Genomic DNA, 19,853 nt, shown 5'->3' with positions numbered 1-19,853 from the left:
TCATATTTAAATTTGGATAAACTTTCTTTTAGGCTTCGGAAGAGCTTCCCATTGACAGTTATACAGTCTATTGACATGATGTTTGTAGAGCTTTCAAGTATCGTTTACTTTTACCTTTTGCCGAGTCTGGGGAACTGAAGATGTACTACGATCATGTACATTAAAGTGTGTTAAGCTGTCAAACAACTTTATCTTTATTAAGTTGGTATGAACCTTGATCATGCCAACTGTACTGTTTAATTGCATCCCTTTATTCACACTCTATGAAATTCAACTCTCCCAGTACACACTTCGATCACCACAGCACATATAGTGACCGATGCCGCTGCCCGCGCGCTCACTCTCTGGGCGCCATCCTCGTCCCCAACCAATCCGGACCTTAAACCCAATCCCGCCTACATTTTTAAGGAGGTCACACAATTTTATCAATCCGGCCATAACGTCTATCCCAAACCCTGTAAGGGCCTCATGAAGGCAGAGGAGCGAATCCTCCTCCGCCCTTATACCAAAACTCTCTTGTGCCCGGCAAGCACTGCGACCCCGCTTCGGGGGGAAGTGTCCGCACTGTGAGGAAAGTTCCTCTGACATTTTCCGCATGGTGCGGGCATGCAAAAAAACCCCCAAACCTACCCCCTCTACCCGCCCCTCCCAGGAGGACTGGGAGACGGTCCTGCTAGGCTGCTCTGACTCGACGGCCCAGCGGTCCTTGGTCGAGCGGGCCCGAGCCGCGGCCTACGCCAATGGGCTCCTGTAAGAAAGAGCCCTCCTGTTTTACAGCGAAAGCTGTTATGAGATCATTTCACCGGCCGCTTTTGGCGCCGTAGTTGTCCGCCGCCGCCGGTGTCCGTAACCAGTATCGCTCGAAATAAGAAAAAAAAAACGAAATAAGAAAAAAATTCCAGGATGGAACGAGGTTCGAACCTGGGCCCTCTGCGTGGGTGCCCAGTATTCAACCTCTGAGCCATGCCGGTGCTTGAAACTGCTTTGCAAAAAGGTCCTATACAGGCTTCATGTCGGGAAGGAACCACATGAACATTTGCAGTATAGCGTGGTAGAAGAGTAAAATAAGCACCATTCGTCGCACAACGCGAATTCTGTAACCAGGCGTCACACAATGCGAATTGCGCAACGAGTAGGTTGTTGAATGCTTCCAACCCATTACAAAGGTCTCTGCCATAATTCTTCATCGTCATCAGGCACAGCATCAACAAAGTGCGCAGAATGTCTTACATGCATTTAGCAGGTACCACGGCTCTCCGTAGAATGACGAAAAATGGCACAGTGCCTGCTGACCTACTTTTCAAAAATTACAATGATTTATAGCGTAGTGGGTTCCTCGCAAGTGCACTTGTATTGGTTGCCAAGGAAGCCCATAAGCGCATGATCCATTTCCTCGGGGTCTCAGTAAAATTACAATGATTTATAGCGTAGTGGGTTCCTCGCATGTGCGCTTGTATTGGTTGCCAAGGAAGCCCATAAGGGCATGATCCATTTCCTCGGGGTCTCAGTAAAATTACAATGATTTAGAGCGTAGTGGGTTCCTCTCAAGTGCACTTGTTTGGTTGCCAAGGAAGCCCATAAGCGCATGATCTATTTCCTTGGGGTCTCATTAAAGTTCTTCGCCCCCCCCCCCCCCCCCCGTCTCTCTCCCACGTCAACGTAGCATGACGGGAGAGGGAAATAGCGACCGGGCGTCACCCAATGCAAATTACATAAATGGTGGGCCGTTTAAAGCTTCCAACCCATTACAAAGGGCTGAGCCATAATTCTTCATCGTCATCAGTCGTCGCGTCAACAAAGTGCACATAATGCCTTACAGACGTGTAGCTGGTGCCTCGCTTCTCCGCCGAATGACGAATAATGACTTAGTAGGTGCTTCCCGACTTCACAGAAATTGTGATTTATGGCGTGATTTATGGCCGCTCTTCCAGCTTTCGCTGTGACTGTGCTGCGGTTTCAGCGCAGGCCTGGCGTTTTTTTTTTTTTTTTTTGTACGGGTTGACTCATAAGGACCGCTCCCCACCCTCCCTGTAGAAGCAAAAACTTTTCAGTTAGGCAGTCATTGTTCACTTGATTCACTGCACAAGTCTGCACAACACCCCCAGCAAATTGGGCACTCTGTATCCACACTCGCAAGCGTCGTGAAGCATACTGTATCGCTTTTACACATTCCTGGTTGTGAATGCCAAATCGATATACGTGGCCCTGTTAGTGCTTGCCGTTCACCATTAAGTTCAGCATATAAGCACATAAACGGAAGGTCCAAGTATGCTTTCGCCTACACATTCTTTAAAAAGTTTTAAGCATTCTCCGAATCTTTTTTTTTTTTTTTTTACTCTCGCGAGCGCCGCTCAAGCTGACGAAGCAAACCCGAAGCTCGCGCGCTCATGTGTTTTTAATTTTTACTCGCGCGAACGCCGCAAAGAGGAAGTGAACGAAGTGCATGCGTAGCTGGCGAAGTTGTTCGTAGTCGACCCTTCGCCCTGAGCCCTCGTTCCCTCAGCACAGCTCGGTGGGTCGCGAGAGCAAGGCGATTGTAGATGTAGAGAGAGAGAGAATAAACTTTATTGAAGAATTAGAGTACGTGGCTAATCCCGGGTGGAGCCCTCTTGTAGAGCCCCACTGGCCACGGCGGCTCGGCCGCCGGCCCTGGTCTAGGGTCACCAGTTGGCTCCCCAGTGCCAGCTCGGAAAGCCGTGCCTCCCAAGACCACGTTGTGAGTATTTGTAGTGAGCGCACCAACCTAGATACTGCAGGATCTACATCTACATCTATTACCAATGTACCGAGCGGCTAGATGTAGATGTAGATCCTGTACTGCTGGCTCACACCCACTCAGGGGGATTGGCCAAGAATCGGGTAGCTTAGAAAAAATATTTAAAATCTAGAAATCGGAATGATTTTTTACTTTGTATAACAAGAAGAAGAAGAAGGCGATTGTGGCGCTGGTATGGAGAGAGGCACGCTGGTCGCGTGCAGTCTGGCCCAAGGAGATTTTAACCTCCTGGTCTGGCCACTAAATGGTCGAGCTTCACAGTGGCGATAAATCTGGCTAGTTGGTTGGTCATGATCGTAAAATAGCAGCGGAAAAAAAACGAGTGTTTGTCCGTCGTTTTCTTTTGCGCTGTTATTTTACGACATCGCCGAGAGGGGCTCGCTCGGTAGGGAAGGTGGGGAGCCTCGTACGCTCGCTCGTATGGGGAGAGGGCATACGCGCGACGATAACTTGGCGAGGCGGCCACATCATGCACTGCAGCAGCGTTCCAAAGCGGCCGTGAATGAGCATATCGTCGCCCCGTAGCTGATACAACACAAATACTTGCAAAACGTAGAAAGGGGGTGGGGCACCAGCTTCGCTGTTTTGACGGCTTTCGCGGAGTGGAGCTGACTGCATTTTTTAAAACACGAAAGTGTTTTATGCCGGGGTCCACCACAGCTCCACTGACGTATTTCCGTCACGGATATGACGTTGTAAAATATAAAGACTTAACAGATGCCAAAGAAAAAAACTAGAAGAGAAAGTTGCGTCACTGGGAGTCGAACTTACGACCCCTCGCTCCCGCTCCGCAGGCCACAGACGACACGTTCTTCACCATGCTTAACGGCGAGCTATTTATATACACCATTCGCACATGTCGGGCACATAGCGGGTGTCCCTACGAACCTCAACGAGACGGCCCACACAGCCGCGCGCGCGCTCACCGACCGCGTCGGCATCGGGCTCGACGAGGACGAAGTTTTAGACGGCAGGGACGCGCCCGCTACGTACAATGAAATTACGAAGCACTTTTACCTTGCGCGGAGAGAATATCCTCCTCCTCACTCGAAACTCAATAGGCCTCAGGTGCTTACGTTTAGATAGCTGCAGACGGAGACATACCCGAATCTTTGTACACTACATGCAATATACCCTGAGAACTATCCGGATGACATGTGCCCCGCATGCGGGGAGAAGTCCACATTAGCACACATGCTCTGGGGGTGCGTTTAATCAAGCCCCGATTCCTCCATGGCTAGGTGGGAGGCGGCCATCCGCAGCCAGTTCCTGGCCGAGCAGCTTTGGGCTGTCCAGCAGGCCCGCGAAGCGGCCGACAGGCTTGGCCTGACGGTCCCGGCGTGGGAGTCGCCCACTGCGCGCTAGTACGCGTCCCGCAGGACCTCATTAAAGTTATTTCAATCAATCAATGGCGGTATTTTGTAAGCATTCCAAAAACGGACGGAGGCGGTCCGTCCGTTTGAGTCGCACGTGACTAGTCAATGTGAGCACGAGATTCGTCGCGGCGCTCGTCACGGCTCACATTGACCAATTGCGTGTGACTCAAACGGACGGACCGCCTCCGTCCGTTTTTGTAATGCTTACAAAATACCGCCACAATTTGCCGGTGGCGGTACTCAGAGATCGGTGGTACATCAGCGACGCCCCACGCGTCGCGATGAGGGCGCGCCTCTACAGGGCGTGGTCGCTCGTGCGCACGATTATCTCTTGATGGCGGCGGTTTGTACGTCTTGTGCTCTCACCGCAAGTTTGCGTCGAGAGCACGAAGGTCACTTCGCTCACTGCAGCGGCCGCTTTTGCGAAAGGAGCGCGCTGCTCACATAAACAAGTTACTACTGTGACACTTCGCGCTCATCCTGTGTATGTTCGTTCCGTGCTTCCTTCCTGCTTGAGCAGCGCGTTACAAGTTTCGAGCTGCTTGCCGTTCTTCGCGTGTACAATTTGTTGCTATAGCATTCATCCCTTCGCCTTTAGGGCGAAAGAATGCCCAACAAACGCCCAACTACGTCTGTGAAGACACGTTTCACTTTCGTGTTATACCGATTCCTATGACAGAGGGATCAGCCATGTTTTTTTTTTTTTGCCATTTGTTTGAACCGCACAGAAATAATAACCACACCGGATGGCTTTCTCCTTCCAGGTCTTAGGCGAATGCATAAGAAACCGTGCAAGTTTTCATGCTTTTTTATTCGTGTGTCGCACAACGTTTCCTCTTCGTCATCCGCGTGGTCTTCGTGTAATGCTGTTCTGCCGCTGACAGTCGCTATCCTCCTCTCGCCGTCCTCCAAGCTCGAATAATTTACTGGCTTAGGTCGCCTGCAAGGGTAAACGATAATGCTGTCATACACCTGCGCAAACCACCCACCTTCTTTGGAAAATACGGATTACCCTGTCGTATCAAGAGCGTGTATATCATTCATAGCATTCGTATCCCCAGGGGTCACTTCTCACCTCTTTGTATGGTATGCTGTAAATGTGGGGTGAGGCATGTATGTCCACGCGTGTGTGTGTATATGGGTGTACATTACACATGCAAAATTGAAAACTTTCGGGGGGGGGGGGGGGTGAGGGGGAGGTTGAACTACGCCAGTAATGTGCGTAACTCACCAAAAGTGCACTGCCGAAGCAGCGACGTTAGCATGCGTCAGCCTTTGCACTCGCATGCCACAGTTCAGAAGGAGGTGCACCCCTTTTCGCAACCCGCCAGCGTGTGCAATAAACAGGGGCATAGGCACAAATGTTTGTCGGGGGGAACGGGGTAGCCCCCCCCCCTCCCTCCCCGACATCTTTCTCTGGCCAGGCCAATGATAATAAGTAAGGCTCTCACCATTACGCATAACAGTCGCGTCGTATCTGTTACTTGAGCTGCGTCACCAAGCTACCCGTGTGCTGCTCAGAGCCAACCTTTTAGCGCACGATGCTGAGCAAGGTCAGGCGCCATGCGGGTTGGGCATCCGTGGCCGTTCCCGATTCAGTGGTTGATGCGGCCTCCGGTTTGGTCGATTGTATGATGTGGTATTGTTGGTAGGTCCGTCGCCGTCGTCGTCGTCGTCCTCCTCACGTCGTCCCGCTCGAATTGCGGGCCCCCTTCTTACATGTCTGATTAACAAGGCTTCAAGGAACAGGAGCAGAACGGATGCGGTCAACGCCCCACGGGCAAACCGCAGAGACCGTGGTCGATGCCGATTCTCCCGATCCACCTCCTTAACCAACCGCTGCAGTTCGAGCACCGTGCGTCCAGTCATGCGATGAGAGCGCGGCACAAGAAAACTTTAGTTCAGGTGGTACTAGCGGGCTAGTTGGTTGTCTAAGATCTGGAGAACAGCAGCACCAAATTAAGAAAACGCAAAGACACACACAGCACACGGACTGAGTGATCAGCGCTTGTGTTGTGTGTCCATCTTTCTTTGTCTCTCCATGTTTTCCTAAACTTTACGTTGCTGTTCTCAAACTTTAATTCATTTTTCATTTTGTTAGACATCCCACACGACAAGGAACACAGTGATTTATACTGTTTTCTCCAGAACTGCACCCGATAATTGCGGCCTATGTAAAAGATTCTCGAAGTGGGCCTTCGCAAATTACGAAGCTTAGCAAGCACGCATGTTTTCTTAAACTTTACGTTGCTGTTCTCAAACTTTAGTTCATTTTTTATTTTGTTAGACATCCCACACGACTAGGAACCTAGTGATTTATACTGTTTTCTCCAGAACTGCACCCGATAATTGCGGCCTATGTAAAAGATTCTCGAAGTGGGCCTTCGCAAATTACGAAGCTTAGCAAGCACTGATATCGGAATAGTTGGTACAGGTCCATAACTTCTGAAAGAGCAAAAAAGAAAAAAGAAACAACGATACCACGAAAGAAGAACTCGTGACAAACGCTTCCGTGTCTTTTTTGCGCTTTTAGAAGCTATACAAAGGAGCCCATATAGGATCTTATACCGCAAAATATTTGAATAACGGAGCCGTTTAAGGCGGCCGTTGGTCCGTGAGCTGCAACGGAAATGGTCATCAAGAACCGGCCCTCGATCTCTTCGGTCCTCCTGTTCTTCGCTCCTAAAACACGTGCGCCTATTTCTCCGGTGCGGGATACAATGACCCTGATGGGCGAGACATCGCTTACACAGAGAGAGATAGAAAGATAAATTCTAGGGGAAAAAATTTATTCGCCAGGCGAGATTCGAACCCGCGTACCCACGAACCGAAGGCGAGCGTCTTAACACTCGGCTTTCCAGGCACGCTAGCCTTGTGCTTCACCCCCGTGCCAAGCACGGGTACTCGGTGCGTCGTAGCCGCCTTGGTACTCGGTGCGCCGCTTAATTTTGTGGTGCGATTGATTTGATGATGCTGTAGCCTAAACGCTGAAAAATTTTCAAAAAACGTACTGTTTCAGGGCCCCTTTAGCTAACCGCTGCAGTGGCGCGTCCCGTCATGCTTAGGAGCGGCACAACAAAAACAAAAGCAACCTCAGTTCATTTTTCGTTTATCCCACACCCTACGCATCAAAGGACACGTATTTGCCAGAAGGGAAGTCGGGGGCGTACGAGATTGGAACTTGTTACCGGAAGACGTTTCTGTACCTGACAATCAATCTTTATTCCCGATTGTGTTTACAATAATGTGTAATTGTGCTACTTTTTGTTTCAACTTTCTGTTGCCTTTGAACATGCTAACCTATTGTCCTTTCACCTTGTTTATCTTGATGTTAACCTTGTTTCATATATTTTTGATGCTTTTCACTGTAAAACATGTAACATATAATCCTACAGATGTCTCCCCTGCGATAACGCCTTTGAGGCCACGCAGGTATCCTGTAAATTTTTTTTTTTTAACGGAGGGGGAGAGGGGGGTGTTCAGCTACCTTTCATGTATGTGTGCGTGTATATATATATACATATGCAACATTGAATAATTACGAGAGTCTGTGTTAGAACCCCCACACCTCACCCCTCCCCCCTGCCCCCGTAGCCAGGGGGAGGGGGGGACGTATTTGCATGAGATACTCGAAACCGGTATCCACAAACAGCGAATCTTCCGTCCAATCACGAAAGGTTCACGCTTTTCTCGGAGCACTGTTTTGGGGGATGGAAAGTCTACCACCCTCCGTGGTAGATTAGCGGCTAATGCAAAGGACGCGGGTTTGATTCCCGGCCTTAGCAGTCTGATTTTGATCCGGGCGAACTGCAAAAACACACGGGTACGTAGATTAAACGCATGTTACGGAATTCCGATTAATTGGCCAAACCTAATATGGGGTCCACTACTGCGGCGCGCCTAATAATAAAGCGATTTGGGCAAGTAAAACTGCCGAGGGTGGAAATACACCGTAGATGTCGTAGTGACGTCATGAAGATGTCATAGAATGACGTAATCACGTGATGGTCTTTTTCATCACTCGTTTTGGCACCGACGGTCACTTTTAGCGTTTTATGAGGCATTTAAGGCTTTCGTCTTATTATACAGCTAGACGCCCAGCATTCGTGATTTGTCCTTGCGCGACTAACGAGTGTATAAATAATAAATAAGGATGTCCCCACTGAGCATAAAGGTCACGACGTTATCTGTGTGGCTTGTGGTCCGCCACTGCATGAGCCAAGCCTGCTGCTTTGTAACTAACCTTTAGCTGGGAAGGTCGGCCGCCGCAGGTTGCGAATCAGTTCCCCCGATCCGGCAGTTGATATGAGACCAGGCGTGGTCGTATGCGGTGGCATTGTCGGCGAGTTCTTCGCCGTCGTCGTCGTCTTGACGTCATCCGGCACAATTCGTGGGCCTCTGGTCACCCATCGGATCAGCAAGGCTCCGAAGGAACAGGGGCAGAGTGGATGCTGCCAGGAAGCCGACGGCAAACCGTGGTGGTGGCCGAGGACGAGCTTTCCCGATCCACCTCCGTAACTAGCCGCTGCAGTTGATGCACCGTGCGCCCGGTCATACGAAGAGAGAGAGCGGCCCAAGAAAAAAAAAAAAGAACCTTTGTTCACTTTACGTTTGCGTCACATTTCACACCAGGCCCGTACCCAGGAATTTTTTTTTTTTTTTTTGGGGGGGGGGGGGTGTTTGTGTGTAAAATGGCCAACTTTGGCAACTGGTGGTCGCTGTGAAGGCATGCAGGTATTTTAGTGTCACCCGAAAAGTTAAATCGTGAAAAAATATCGGGGGGTGGCAGAACCCCCCCTCAACCCCCATTACCTACGGCCCTGTTTCACACAACAATGGGCACAAAAGCGACGATGGTATTTCCTCGAGAATAACTCCCGGTACGTGTGACCTTTGCAGGAGATTCAAGAGGAGTGAGTGAAAGAAAATAGGTTTAAGGCTCGTTTTTTTTTTTTTTTTTGCTAGACACAACCCGAATAAAAACGAACAGACACTGAAGCCAAGGAAGGTTCAGGGGGCTAGCCTTAACTGCATTGTAGAAATTATGATATAAATGTGAAGAAATTAAAGCACACGAAAAGGCAACTTGCCAAAGGCAGGGACCGAACCTGCAACCTCCGGATAACGCGCCCGATGTTCTACCAATTGAGCTACGGCGGCGGTCGTCCTCCCGTCCCGTGTGTCCTCTTATCGTACACGCGCTTTTCTGCGCTGTTTACCATTAGTATGGATAATCAACTACCCCAGTCAGCTACTTTAAGAGGAAACCTATTGAAGATAAAACCATTGAAATACGCAGGTGGGCGCTCGGCACCCCCTAGTTAGGCACTTAAGGGGTCATGGCACAGTCATCCAACAATTTGCGGTTTACAGCGCAAAATGGAAGTAGAGGGTCTGCTGTACCTATACGTATAAAAAAATGCACTGTACCCGGATATTTTAGTACAAAATAAGCCCTAGAAGTCGCCCGATATAAACCCAGCCCATCATTGGCGACCGCCATTTTGTCATGGTGCGTGTGACGTCACGTGCTGTATGGAGTGGAGCCGTCATAATAATAATATCTGGGGTTTAACGTCCCACAACCACCATATGATTATGAGAGACGCCGTAGTGGAGGGCTCCGGAAATTTTGACCACCTGGGGTTCTTTAACGTGCACCTAAATCTAAGTACACGGGCCTCAGACATTTTCGCCTCCATCGAAAATGCAGCCGCCGCGGCCGGGATTTGATCCCGCGACCTTCGGGTCAGCAGTCGAGCGCCATAACCACTAGACCACCGTGGCGGGGCGGAGTGGAGCCGTCGTCTTCTATCTAAGTTTCAGCCGCTGCAAATCGTTCAGTTTCAACGCCAAGTTGAAGAAAACTGAAAGGCTCGATTGCACGCGTAGCTGACCAGGGAACAAGATCGTTCGCCGGAATCGCAGACGCTCGCACAGAAGCAGCTTGTTACGTCACGGCTCGCAAGTGCGCCAGTGTTGCCCGACTCGGGCCGCTCGCGTCTCTATAGATTCAATTTTATATTTAGTGCTCGACCAAGTGCGCTAAAATTTCACCGCCTTGTGTTTGAACGCACGATGATTAACCCACAAAACACGAATAGATCATTGATAAAAAATTGGATGTAATGGCCCCGTTAAGTGCCAGTAACATGAGCCTCCACCGTGTATAATAAACAAAGGTCTCACCAATGAGCGTAAGGGTGGCGCCCTATCGGTGTGGCTTGAGGTGAGCCACCCTTACGCTGCTCAGAGCCAACCTTATAGGCGCAGGCTGAGCAAGGTCGGATGCCACGACTTGGGCATCAGTGGTCGTATACCCCCGATTAAGCGGTTGATATGGACTAAAGCGGGGTCGTATGCGGTGACGTTGTTGGTAAGTCCATCGCCGTCGTCGTCGTCGTCGTCGTCGTCGTCACGTCATCCGGCACGATTCGCGGGCCCCTTGTCAACCATCGAATCAGCGAAGCGCCCAGGAGCAGGAGCAGAATGGATGCGGGGCCAGCGTGCCGACCGCAAACCGCAGAGATCGTGGCTGATCTCATTTTCGTAATCCCGATCCGCCTCCTTAACAATCCACTTCCGTCGCCACATAGTCTGCCAGGTCATGCGAAGAGAAAGCGATGCAAAAAAAAAAAAAAAATGGAGTCGACTTTAATTCATGATTTAGTACAGTGAAACCTCGGTGATACGAATCTCACGGGACCACCAAAAATATTCGTATCATCCGAAATTCCTATCAGCAGAAAGCATGGCAAATTAGCATGCGACAAAAGAAAGCTGCCGTACATTTTCATTTATTGTTTTTCAGGACCGCAGCAACGTCTGCAAGAACCCTGAATGATTCTCAGTTAAGTTTTTAGATGTCGGCAATCATACCAGCGCTGATAAATATATGGCCCGTACGCGTGTATTTAATTAATGACCCAGGTGCGTTGTGACCCGCGACAGCAGTAGCCCCTTTAAAATTTTCGTATGTTTTTTTTGCATGACACCGGAGTACTGCAGCAAAAGTAACGAAAGAAGCGCTTTGACGCGATGGATCAAGGCCACAAAATTACAGAACCACGGTCTTGTGTTATTTTGTTATCGCGGAGGTGTTGGGGATGTTTTTGGGATATTTACGGCCATGCCTGCACAAGTGCGACCTCAACGGTCGCGCTTGTGGACACTGTGAGGCGTGACTCCTTCGCCAAGACCGTCCTCGCTTTCTTTCTGTCCTCGTCCACCTTTCATAAGATGTCTGATGCACGAGGCATGCACGTATAAACACAGTACAACGACAGGAGCCCGCGTCGACGCGTTAGAAAAAGAAGCATGGCGCAAAGATCCTCTGTAATCTAAACGCGAAGGCACACGAAGGCACTTAAGAGCTTCAAAGATTGGCACACACAATCTCGGAGGCCGTGACACGTCTCTGTGAAGGTTTATTCTGACCGTAAGAAAAGTATTTTTCTGACACCATGATTCTGACAATTTGGCGGTGCGGCGCGCATGCCCACGCTTGCGTTCCCGCGTTCGCACGTGCTTGGCGCGTCTTCCGGGACAGCACGGACAGCACCTCTTCGTACCTGTGCGGTAGCGTACGTCCGTATCAAACGTCACTGGGTGAAAATTGGTTTGCAACAACCGTACTCCATTGCATTGCAGGCTAATGGGCCTTGGCCGGGACCAACGAAAAATTCGTATGACCTGTGATCGTATCACCGAGGTTTCACTGTAGTCGTCGGCGTTCGTGTGCCCTGGTGTTTCTGTTTCGCGCACAGCCTAAACGGATCTCAGAGGCCACGCAGAAAGAAACGCGTGGTTGAGATCTGCCGCGCCAGGTGCCACAACGATCACAGCTGCTTACAAGGAAAGTAAAGTAGTTCCTTTAATTTTCATTAATTATGACAGTTCATTAGCACTTAAGTGGACTTATGCCCAGATATCATATGCATCCAATATAACTTGAACTAGAACCATCGATTTCGTACCAGTTTTATTTTTAAAAACGAATTTTCCGAATATTCGGAAAACCGAAAGTGCTTGTAAAAGAAACAAGAGCTTCACTTGTTACTGGTACCACAAAAAAATAAAAAAAAAAACGAAAACCTGGTTAACCAGGGGACCTTAGTTAAATTGTAAAATGCTTCCCTTAATATCGATGCTCACAGTGCGCAGGATCTGCATAACCTTTAAAAAGCGCACGCGGCGTCAAATTTCTATTCCCTAAACTGCAAAACCCTCGCAGGAGAAATCAAAATGCGTAATCGAGTAAGTTTATATTCCCGTCTCGTGCGCGGCGACGTGGACGAAGATTTGGGAACTTCGCAGCGACCCTTCCGCGTTTCACTGGCACTACGCGCATTCGCATGGCAAGTGCCGAATACGAAGACGCAGCACTGCGTCCTTGTATTCTCTTGTTTGCGCCTTGTCTCGTGAGTGCACTTGTACCAATATGACTGAAATGTGTGCAGATCGCCACGCACTCTATAATTGCGAGAACCTACTTCGATTCAAGGCTGTACCTGGGAAACGCTGCTCTGAGTGGCCGCAAAGAGTGATGGTGCGGGCGATCGAATTTAACGAATTCAGCAGGCCCACCGATGTACAGAAGGGATAAAAAGAAACGCGAAAAGCGCGGCGTGCTGTTTGCATCATCCTCTGACCTTGGTGGTAATAAAAAGAGGCTAGAATGCTTCTTGAATGTATCATAAATGACTATAGTGGCTTTTTTATCACCATCCATGGCTGCAACCTCTTGAAAAGAAGTGCGAAACAACAGATAATGTAGATGCCGCACTGCTCGCGTTTCTTTCCATCCCCACTATACAAATATTTGAGCCAGCGTCATTAACACTGATCTCAACTATCATGGCCCTCCAAGTCACCAAGTCATCTCGCCGTTCTCCCTCTACAACAGGTTTCAGCTACGATCGTGTTTAAAGCGGAATTCTTTAAATGCGAAAGCATGCGTTCGCGTGTATAGCCCGAAAAAAAAAAAAAAGAAAACTGAGCAATATCGTGCCGCAACTAAATGCCCTGTAATTGGAAAGGTATTTGTTAATTTGAAAATTGATGATACTGGAAAGTTACAACATTGCAAATGCAGATCTGCCATTAGGGTAGTCCCTTAACAAGTCGAGCACACACAAGAAAAGCTTCCCGCGTGAATAGGGCTGCATAAGAAATACATAGGAAACATGTAGTGCATGCAACGTACTTACAACCATCTTGACCTCGGCATAAAGATCGTACAGTTTTGCATATTTGTTCGTAATAAAAGCGCCGAACTATATTTTTTGTTGCGAATGCAACTGTGCTGTAAGCCCTACTATAGCCTTCACAACGTCACAAAGTGTATCGCGGCTGCCATTCTGTTATACATGCAGCGCAATGAAAAACCTGCTCTTTATATAAATCCGTATCTCCTGTATCTGTATAGGTCTGTATATAAATCATTCGAAACAGTTGCGTGCGCTGATGTCCCAATAATACGCCCCAACGGCTCGACGGGTCACGCGCGCGTGACGTCACCTTATTGGCAAGCCGAGACGCTCTTGCGCGTAGGAAAGTGAAGCCTTTGATACCTTTGGCTTGAGTTCTCAAGCGTTCCCGCCACTTATACACCATATTGCGCGACAAGAACGCACCCCAGAAATACAAATGTGTTACCAAGAAGATGCGCCTGCCTAGTGCAGGTTCTCCACGAGACCTGAAGCGTCGACGGCCGAACAAAGATGCATTACACGAAATACATCGGTGCGTCACTTTACGGTGACGATCATCATCGTGGGGTCATAGCGTGTTCATATGCCCATGGTCGGACTAAGACGCGACACGCGGGCCATTAATTTCGCAGAGGGCTGGTACAGCTCGAGGGCTGAAGCTTTCTCTTCTCAGTACGCGACGGCTTACCTCGATTACTTCGGCAATGGTGCGCTTCGCTGTCATGCGGCTCGGCTTGGACGGCAGCACTTCGTCGATTCTCGAGGCTCCATGATCGCATCGTCACAGGTGCGACCTGCCCTGTTCGCCGAACGTTCTGTTCTGATCCCCTCGTGGCGCGTGGTCTGGTGCTGCAGCTGCTCCGCGTGCTGCGCACTGCCTTCTTCTTTCACGACATCGCATGACGGTGATGATGATTACATATATAACGACCACGGCCGTGTAACGACTATGGCACGAATGCCCGCAACGGAAAGTAAAACAATGACAGGCCAGAAGGTGACATGTTTGTCATTACTTTACACAAAAAAAATTAAACGACATTGTTAGGTCTAATATACATACTATGTGCTATGGGGTTACAAGCGACAGATCTTTCAAAAACTACGTACTTTCAACAAGAACAAAAGTCACGTGGTCCCTTACGCATTTGCCCAAGCGACTCGAAGGCGAAAGCCTTATTCATTTTCTTCTTAGTAGATTGTATTGTATGTCCACGATCTTTTCCCGCACTCGTAGGGATTTCTGGGACTGCAGCGCAGCTCGTGAGTCGCAGGCCACCTAAGACACTCGACTCTCTGTTCTGAAGTGTGAACAAGAGCTGCCCGTAGTGCAGCGATAGAATAATACGTCATCGCGATTCGTTGTATCACCGCTTCCGCTACATTTTCTCATGTGACAGCGTTGAAATAGTCGAAAATGGTATTTAGGAAAGCGTCGTGCTTGAATAAAAAGAATGAATCACACATGTAGGGGCATTTATTTTATTGACAACATTCTCACCATTGCTAGTAGCCGGGCATCACGGGGTAAGAAATACGAGATCACTGTCAAGAGGATCATGACATAGATTCATTAAAAACGTAGCCACCAGACCAGCCTCGTGTCTGAGATCTCCCTCGATCCAGCCCAGCCGGCAGACTTCACAAAACAATTCTGTGCGTTTGCAGCGTTATAATATTTATTGAATCGTATAACTATCTTTTACAACCCCTACAGCAACATCATGACTATGAAATATGTCTTATAGATGCACCCCGGCATAATTTTCACCAGCCGAGATTTTTTAAAGTGCCCTTATACCTCACCACACTAGCTTATCTGCCTCCTTTGCCGGAAAAATGCGGCCACCATGTGTTTGGGTCGAACCATCGACCATGTTGGCAGCAGCAGACAGGTTGGGAGTGCGAAGGAAAGACAGGGAGGGCTAGACGCACGTCCATTTGTTACCCTGACAGGACGCAGTCTACACTTACTGAGTCACAGCGGCTTGGCCACTGTGACTTTGTAATCGGGCATTTTCGTCGTCTATTGGTAGGAACTATAGATGGGGCTTTCTCATGAAAGCGTCGGAGTAACTTTACTGGATATGGAACCCCAGTCCATGCCCACCTAGAGAACCGTGGTCTAGTTATCAGCCAAGCCTAAATGCCTAAGTCATATATGATGTCTGGGAGTGAGGCCGACAGCCACTCCCCGAGGGCCAGAAGCTTTTCCTAAATCGCATGGATCGTATCGGCAATATATGACGTGACCTCCGATATCTTAACGTTGTGCTCAATCGCAGAGGCTATGAGTGTCAACGTGCACAGGCTTCCGAGAGGCGCGTATCCCCCTCCCCCCCTCCCTCCCTCTCTCCCATACACCTCTTTTGCTGCTTGGAGTCGACAGAGAGCTTCGATGCGAGGCTGTTCTGATAATGTGGGGATTAGTAATCGTTACAACAACGAAAGCGAACGGTCATAGCTCTTACATAGCTTTCACGTTGGAAGTCACGCACTCCAGTATAGCAAGGTTTGTTGATTTAGTTTGACTAGTTATGTGCGATGGAAGCGCCTCTCCGTGTTGGTGACCAGATGCGGATGAATTGAACGACAAACAACGTGCTCATGCGTGCGCTCTCATGACGTGCATGATAAATCATACCGCTCTGCGTGTATATACGCCAAGGGTTGGCAAGTAGCGCTTTCTTTGTTCTCGTGTCTACAGTAGACGACAATTAGGTGCAAACAAGTTATCAACCATATTGTCTCGAGTATATTCTTAGGTTCCACGACATTCGTTTATCGTAGTACAAACTAACACTGACGTTTGATCGCCTTTATTCTGCCATCGTCGTCGGCATAGTTGCCTGCAGCGTATGCATACATGACACTGACGGTACTGAATAAGAAACGCATCATTGTCATTTGTTTATCTTGCGTCTTTAACATTTGGAGAACATGCTCTAACACAATGACTGGGCAATCAATGCGCAGATTTGCTAATTATAGACTATCTCGTTAATTTTTTTTTTACTCGTTGAAAACGGTATTGCGGGGACACCGAAGGGTGCATGTGTACGGTTATGTGCTGTGACAGCATATCGTGCGGTTGTGAAAAATAATGGGGTTCAAACCAAGAATCTTTCTTCTAATATATAAAGGCGCTGGCTTAATTTTAGGCACCTACAATAAAAATTCCGTGCACGTATTGTCCTTTCCTTATCGAAGTTATTGATAAAACTAAGGTTATCGCTGAAGGCAACGTGTCGACAAGTTCCTTGCCCGAACATTGGATCTAGCTACATCATCTGTTCTACCACTTTTATTGACCTTTTGTGAAACATTGATAACAGTTGCACGAGAGTGCGAACGTCATGTATGTTATAACATTAACGTAGCACATTGCTTATTAATAAATTATAATTGCTAGGGCTTTACGTACCAAAACCACGACGTGATTATGAGGCACGCAGTGGGCCCCGGAAAATTCGACCTCCTGAAGTTCTTTAACGTGACCTAAATCTAAGTACACTGACCTATAACATTCTTGTCTCCGTCGAAAATGCGACCGCCGCGACCGAGATCGAACCCGCGACCTAATATACCTTAATAAAATCACTTGGTGCGTGCCATCGCTATCTTCGTTTTAAATGTGCCTGCGAGAGCCCCTGATACTTCCCTGACTAGGACTTGTCAGATACATTCTGCAGGCTACTTTGGTCAACAAGGCGTTGCACAGCTCCCTGCCTTGCTGACGTTCCAGTTGTACCAAGGTTGTGCTGCTGTATATAATGGAGCGAGTCTACGGATCGAGATTTTCATTAATGTTTTCCATTTATGGTTCGGCGAAGGAGACCGTGCCTATCGACTAGAGCGGGCGGCGTGCTCAGTTTTCATTTACTGATAACGACACCTGCTTGTACGTCGATCGCATGGTATATCCTAGTGCGTTCTCGCCTGCTTTTGAACTGTTAACGTACGCCGTGTGCTTGCAAATTTAGTCGTTGATTTGTCTCGTTTTGCCTCACGCAAGTTCGTTCATCTCGAAGCGCCTGGCCGATAACAGCAGATGTCATGCCAAATGAGAATAGATATTCCTGTATCTATGGCCAGGCACAACCCAGACACCTGTGTTTTGCCGCTTATTTGTCATCAGATATATCTGTAACTAATGAAAAAAAGAAAAGGAGAGAAAGAAAGGAAAGTACTCGAGCAACTCGGCTTACGGTTCCCAACAATTTCTGTTCTGCGTTGAAAAAAAAGAAAAAGAAAACAAATGCCTGCAGGAGTGCAACTGGTCTTTGTGCGACTCCCATTCGCTCAACAGATACTACTACGCGTACAAACGAAGCAACAACGTACGCGTCGCGCCGACGCCTCACGGAGTCAGTGCCAGCGAACTGGGCTTCGGATGAACCGCGCTGTTCGGCGGTGTTTCAGCAGCGGGCGAGGGCGAAGTGGCTGAGTCGGCAACGATGTTGCTGTCCACTGCGATCGCCGGCTCGACAGAGGAGGACGACGGTTGCGCCGCTTGGGCATGCGGGTAAATGGCGGCCATTTGCGAGAAGTAGGAGCACGGGAACGGCGCCATCATGGGAGCGAACCTCGTGAACGGGAAGGACGCGAAGCCCACGCTTCCGGGGCTAGAGGCTGCGGCACCGGCCCACAGAGCCAGAGCTGCGGCCTGGGGCTGAAAAGCCGCTACGGCCGCGGCTGCTGCAGCGGCTGCCGCTGCGGCGGTCGTTGTTTGGTCACTCAGTTGCTGCTGCTGGGACGCGGCAGGTGGTAGACCGTTGCACTCGGCGTCGGCGGACGATGACGTCACTTCCGCCTCGAGACTTGACTCCTGCTCGGACTTGGAGTGGCCTGAAACGAGGACGAAATCGGAAGAGCAGACGTAAGTGAAGAGCCGGCTATTTCAACCTTTTCAGAAGCGCTCTATAGGTCTCCCAGCATAGCACAAAGATGACACAAAAAAAGGGACACATATGGCGCTTTTATTTAATTATTCCGCACGTCTCGATCTCTGAACTGTAAGACATCGGCTATGGAGGACCAACTAGTCTTGGAACTGTATCAGTCGCGTGGAACACATAATGATCAATATGCAATAAAGCCTTAGGTTCGACGGTTGGTGGCTGTCGATAGTCATGGTCACATGAAGCAGAACGCACTATCCATAAACACTGAAAGAATAAGCGCAAAAAATTGACGAGCACAAAAAGAGAACAGACAAAGTCTTTTGTCTGTTCTCCTTTTTGTGCTCGTCAATTTTTAGCGCTTATTCTTTCAGTGTTCACATGAAGCATTACGTCACGTGCGATCTAAGCCAATTTTCAGTTGTTCCATCACCTTGACCTTTCTTCTTTTAAGCCGGCCTAGGACGTGAACCCCTGGGACGGATTTTGTCCAGTGTGCTCAGGTAGTAGTGGGTATTAATCGTGGCGCACTTATTCGGGCGGCCTTGCTAATGGCTGCGCGTATCGATATGTATGCGCGACTCCAGATTTGAGAACAGAATCTTTTACTCTGACACACTCGTTTTACAGCAAACATGCGTAATATTGACCTTATAATGATGACTTGTCAGCGCGGCCAGCACATGCACTGCGGCTTTTGGTACGCCACTGCTGATGACGACCGAACACTGGCGACAAGCGTGCGATAAGTACAGGCAGGTCACTATCTTGGTCCTGCCTTCCATCTGACCCACAATTCCAGACCAAAGATGGCCGCCCACTATAAGTGATGAAAATTTTGCTTCATAGCAACTTAGAAATCTATCGCTTATAGGAACGTGCGAGTGCGCGGCGTGATTGCTCTTACAGCGACGTGATGACGTGTTGGGCCCACTCAGTCGGTTTCACTGGCATTGTGTAATGGTCACTCCTAGGAAGCAGATCGTTCCTGCGACATATCCCCTGCCTGTCGTATCGGTCAGCATTCCCGTGAAATTAATAAAACATGGTTAGGTGTACCTGACTGAGGCTGCCAGAGAACCACGAAATGGGAACAGAATATGTTTGCAACTGCTCCAACATGATCGAAATCCTCAACAGAATGCTTTTTTTTTAATCTGATCATTAATATTTTCTGTCTCATTTGCCTAGTTAACTGCGACAGACTTGAAAGGCCATTTTATTGTACAGATGTTCTTCTCGACTATAGTTTATGTGAACTGGCAAGATTACGTGTTAACTCTCAACAGTTAATAGCTACATGGTGTTCGTCGTCCATTTGCACAAGCCATTTGGATATGCCTGTTTGACTCGCTGGTAACGCTACAGTATACGCACAATTTTGGTGCCGTGAACATGCTAGAGAGAGAGAGAGAGAGAGTGTGTGTGTGTGTGTGTGTGCGCGCGCGCGCGCGTTTAAGTATGGAGTAGACGTATGGTAGCTGGATTGTTTAAAGAGCCGTGCATGACCGTTGCTTGCAACGCAAACGAGAGCGCGTATTTTGTTAGATTTATCAACGGCTCCACAAATAGCATTGTTTTCTTGGAA

At 48.8% G+C, this 19,853-nt stretch overlaps 1 protein-coding gene across 1 annotated transcript in view; it reads right to left on the bottom strand.

The window, feature by feature from the left end:
• Positions 1–17,426: 17,426 nt before the first annotated feature.
• LOC119396826 (paired box pox-neuro protein) overlaps positions 17,427–19,853 on the bottom strand; it is a 63,815-nt gene continuing 61,388 nt past the window's right edge. Inside the window, exon 7 of the mRNA XM_037664161.2 lies at positions 17,427–18,212. Coding sequence (XP_037520089.2) covers positions 17,725–18,212 — 488 coding nt within the window. The 3' untranslated portion in view covers positions 17,427–17,724. The remainder of the gene's footprint in view (positions 18,213–19,853) is intronic.

This window comes from Rhipicephalus sanguineus, chromosome 6, assembly GCF_013339695.2.
Source record: "Rhipicephalus sanguineus isolate Rsan-2018 chromosome 6, BIME_Rsan_1.4, whole genome shotgun sequence".
Classification (NCBI taxonomy): domain Eukaryota; kingdom Metazoa; phylum Arthropoda; class Arachnida; order Ixodida; family Ixodidae; genus Rhipicephalus; species Rhipicephalus sanguineus.
The sequence above is the reverse complement of the archived record's forward strand: the minus strand, read 5'-3'. Positions and strand labels throughout refer to the sequence as shown.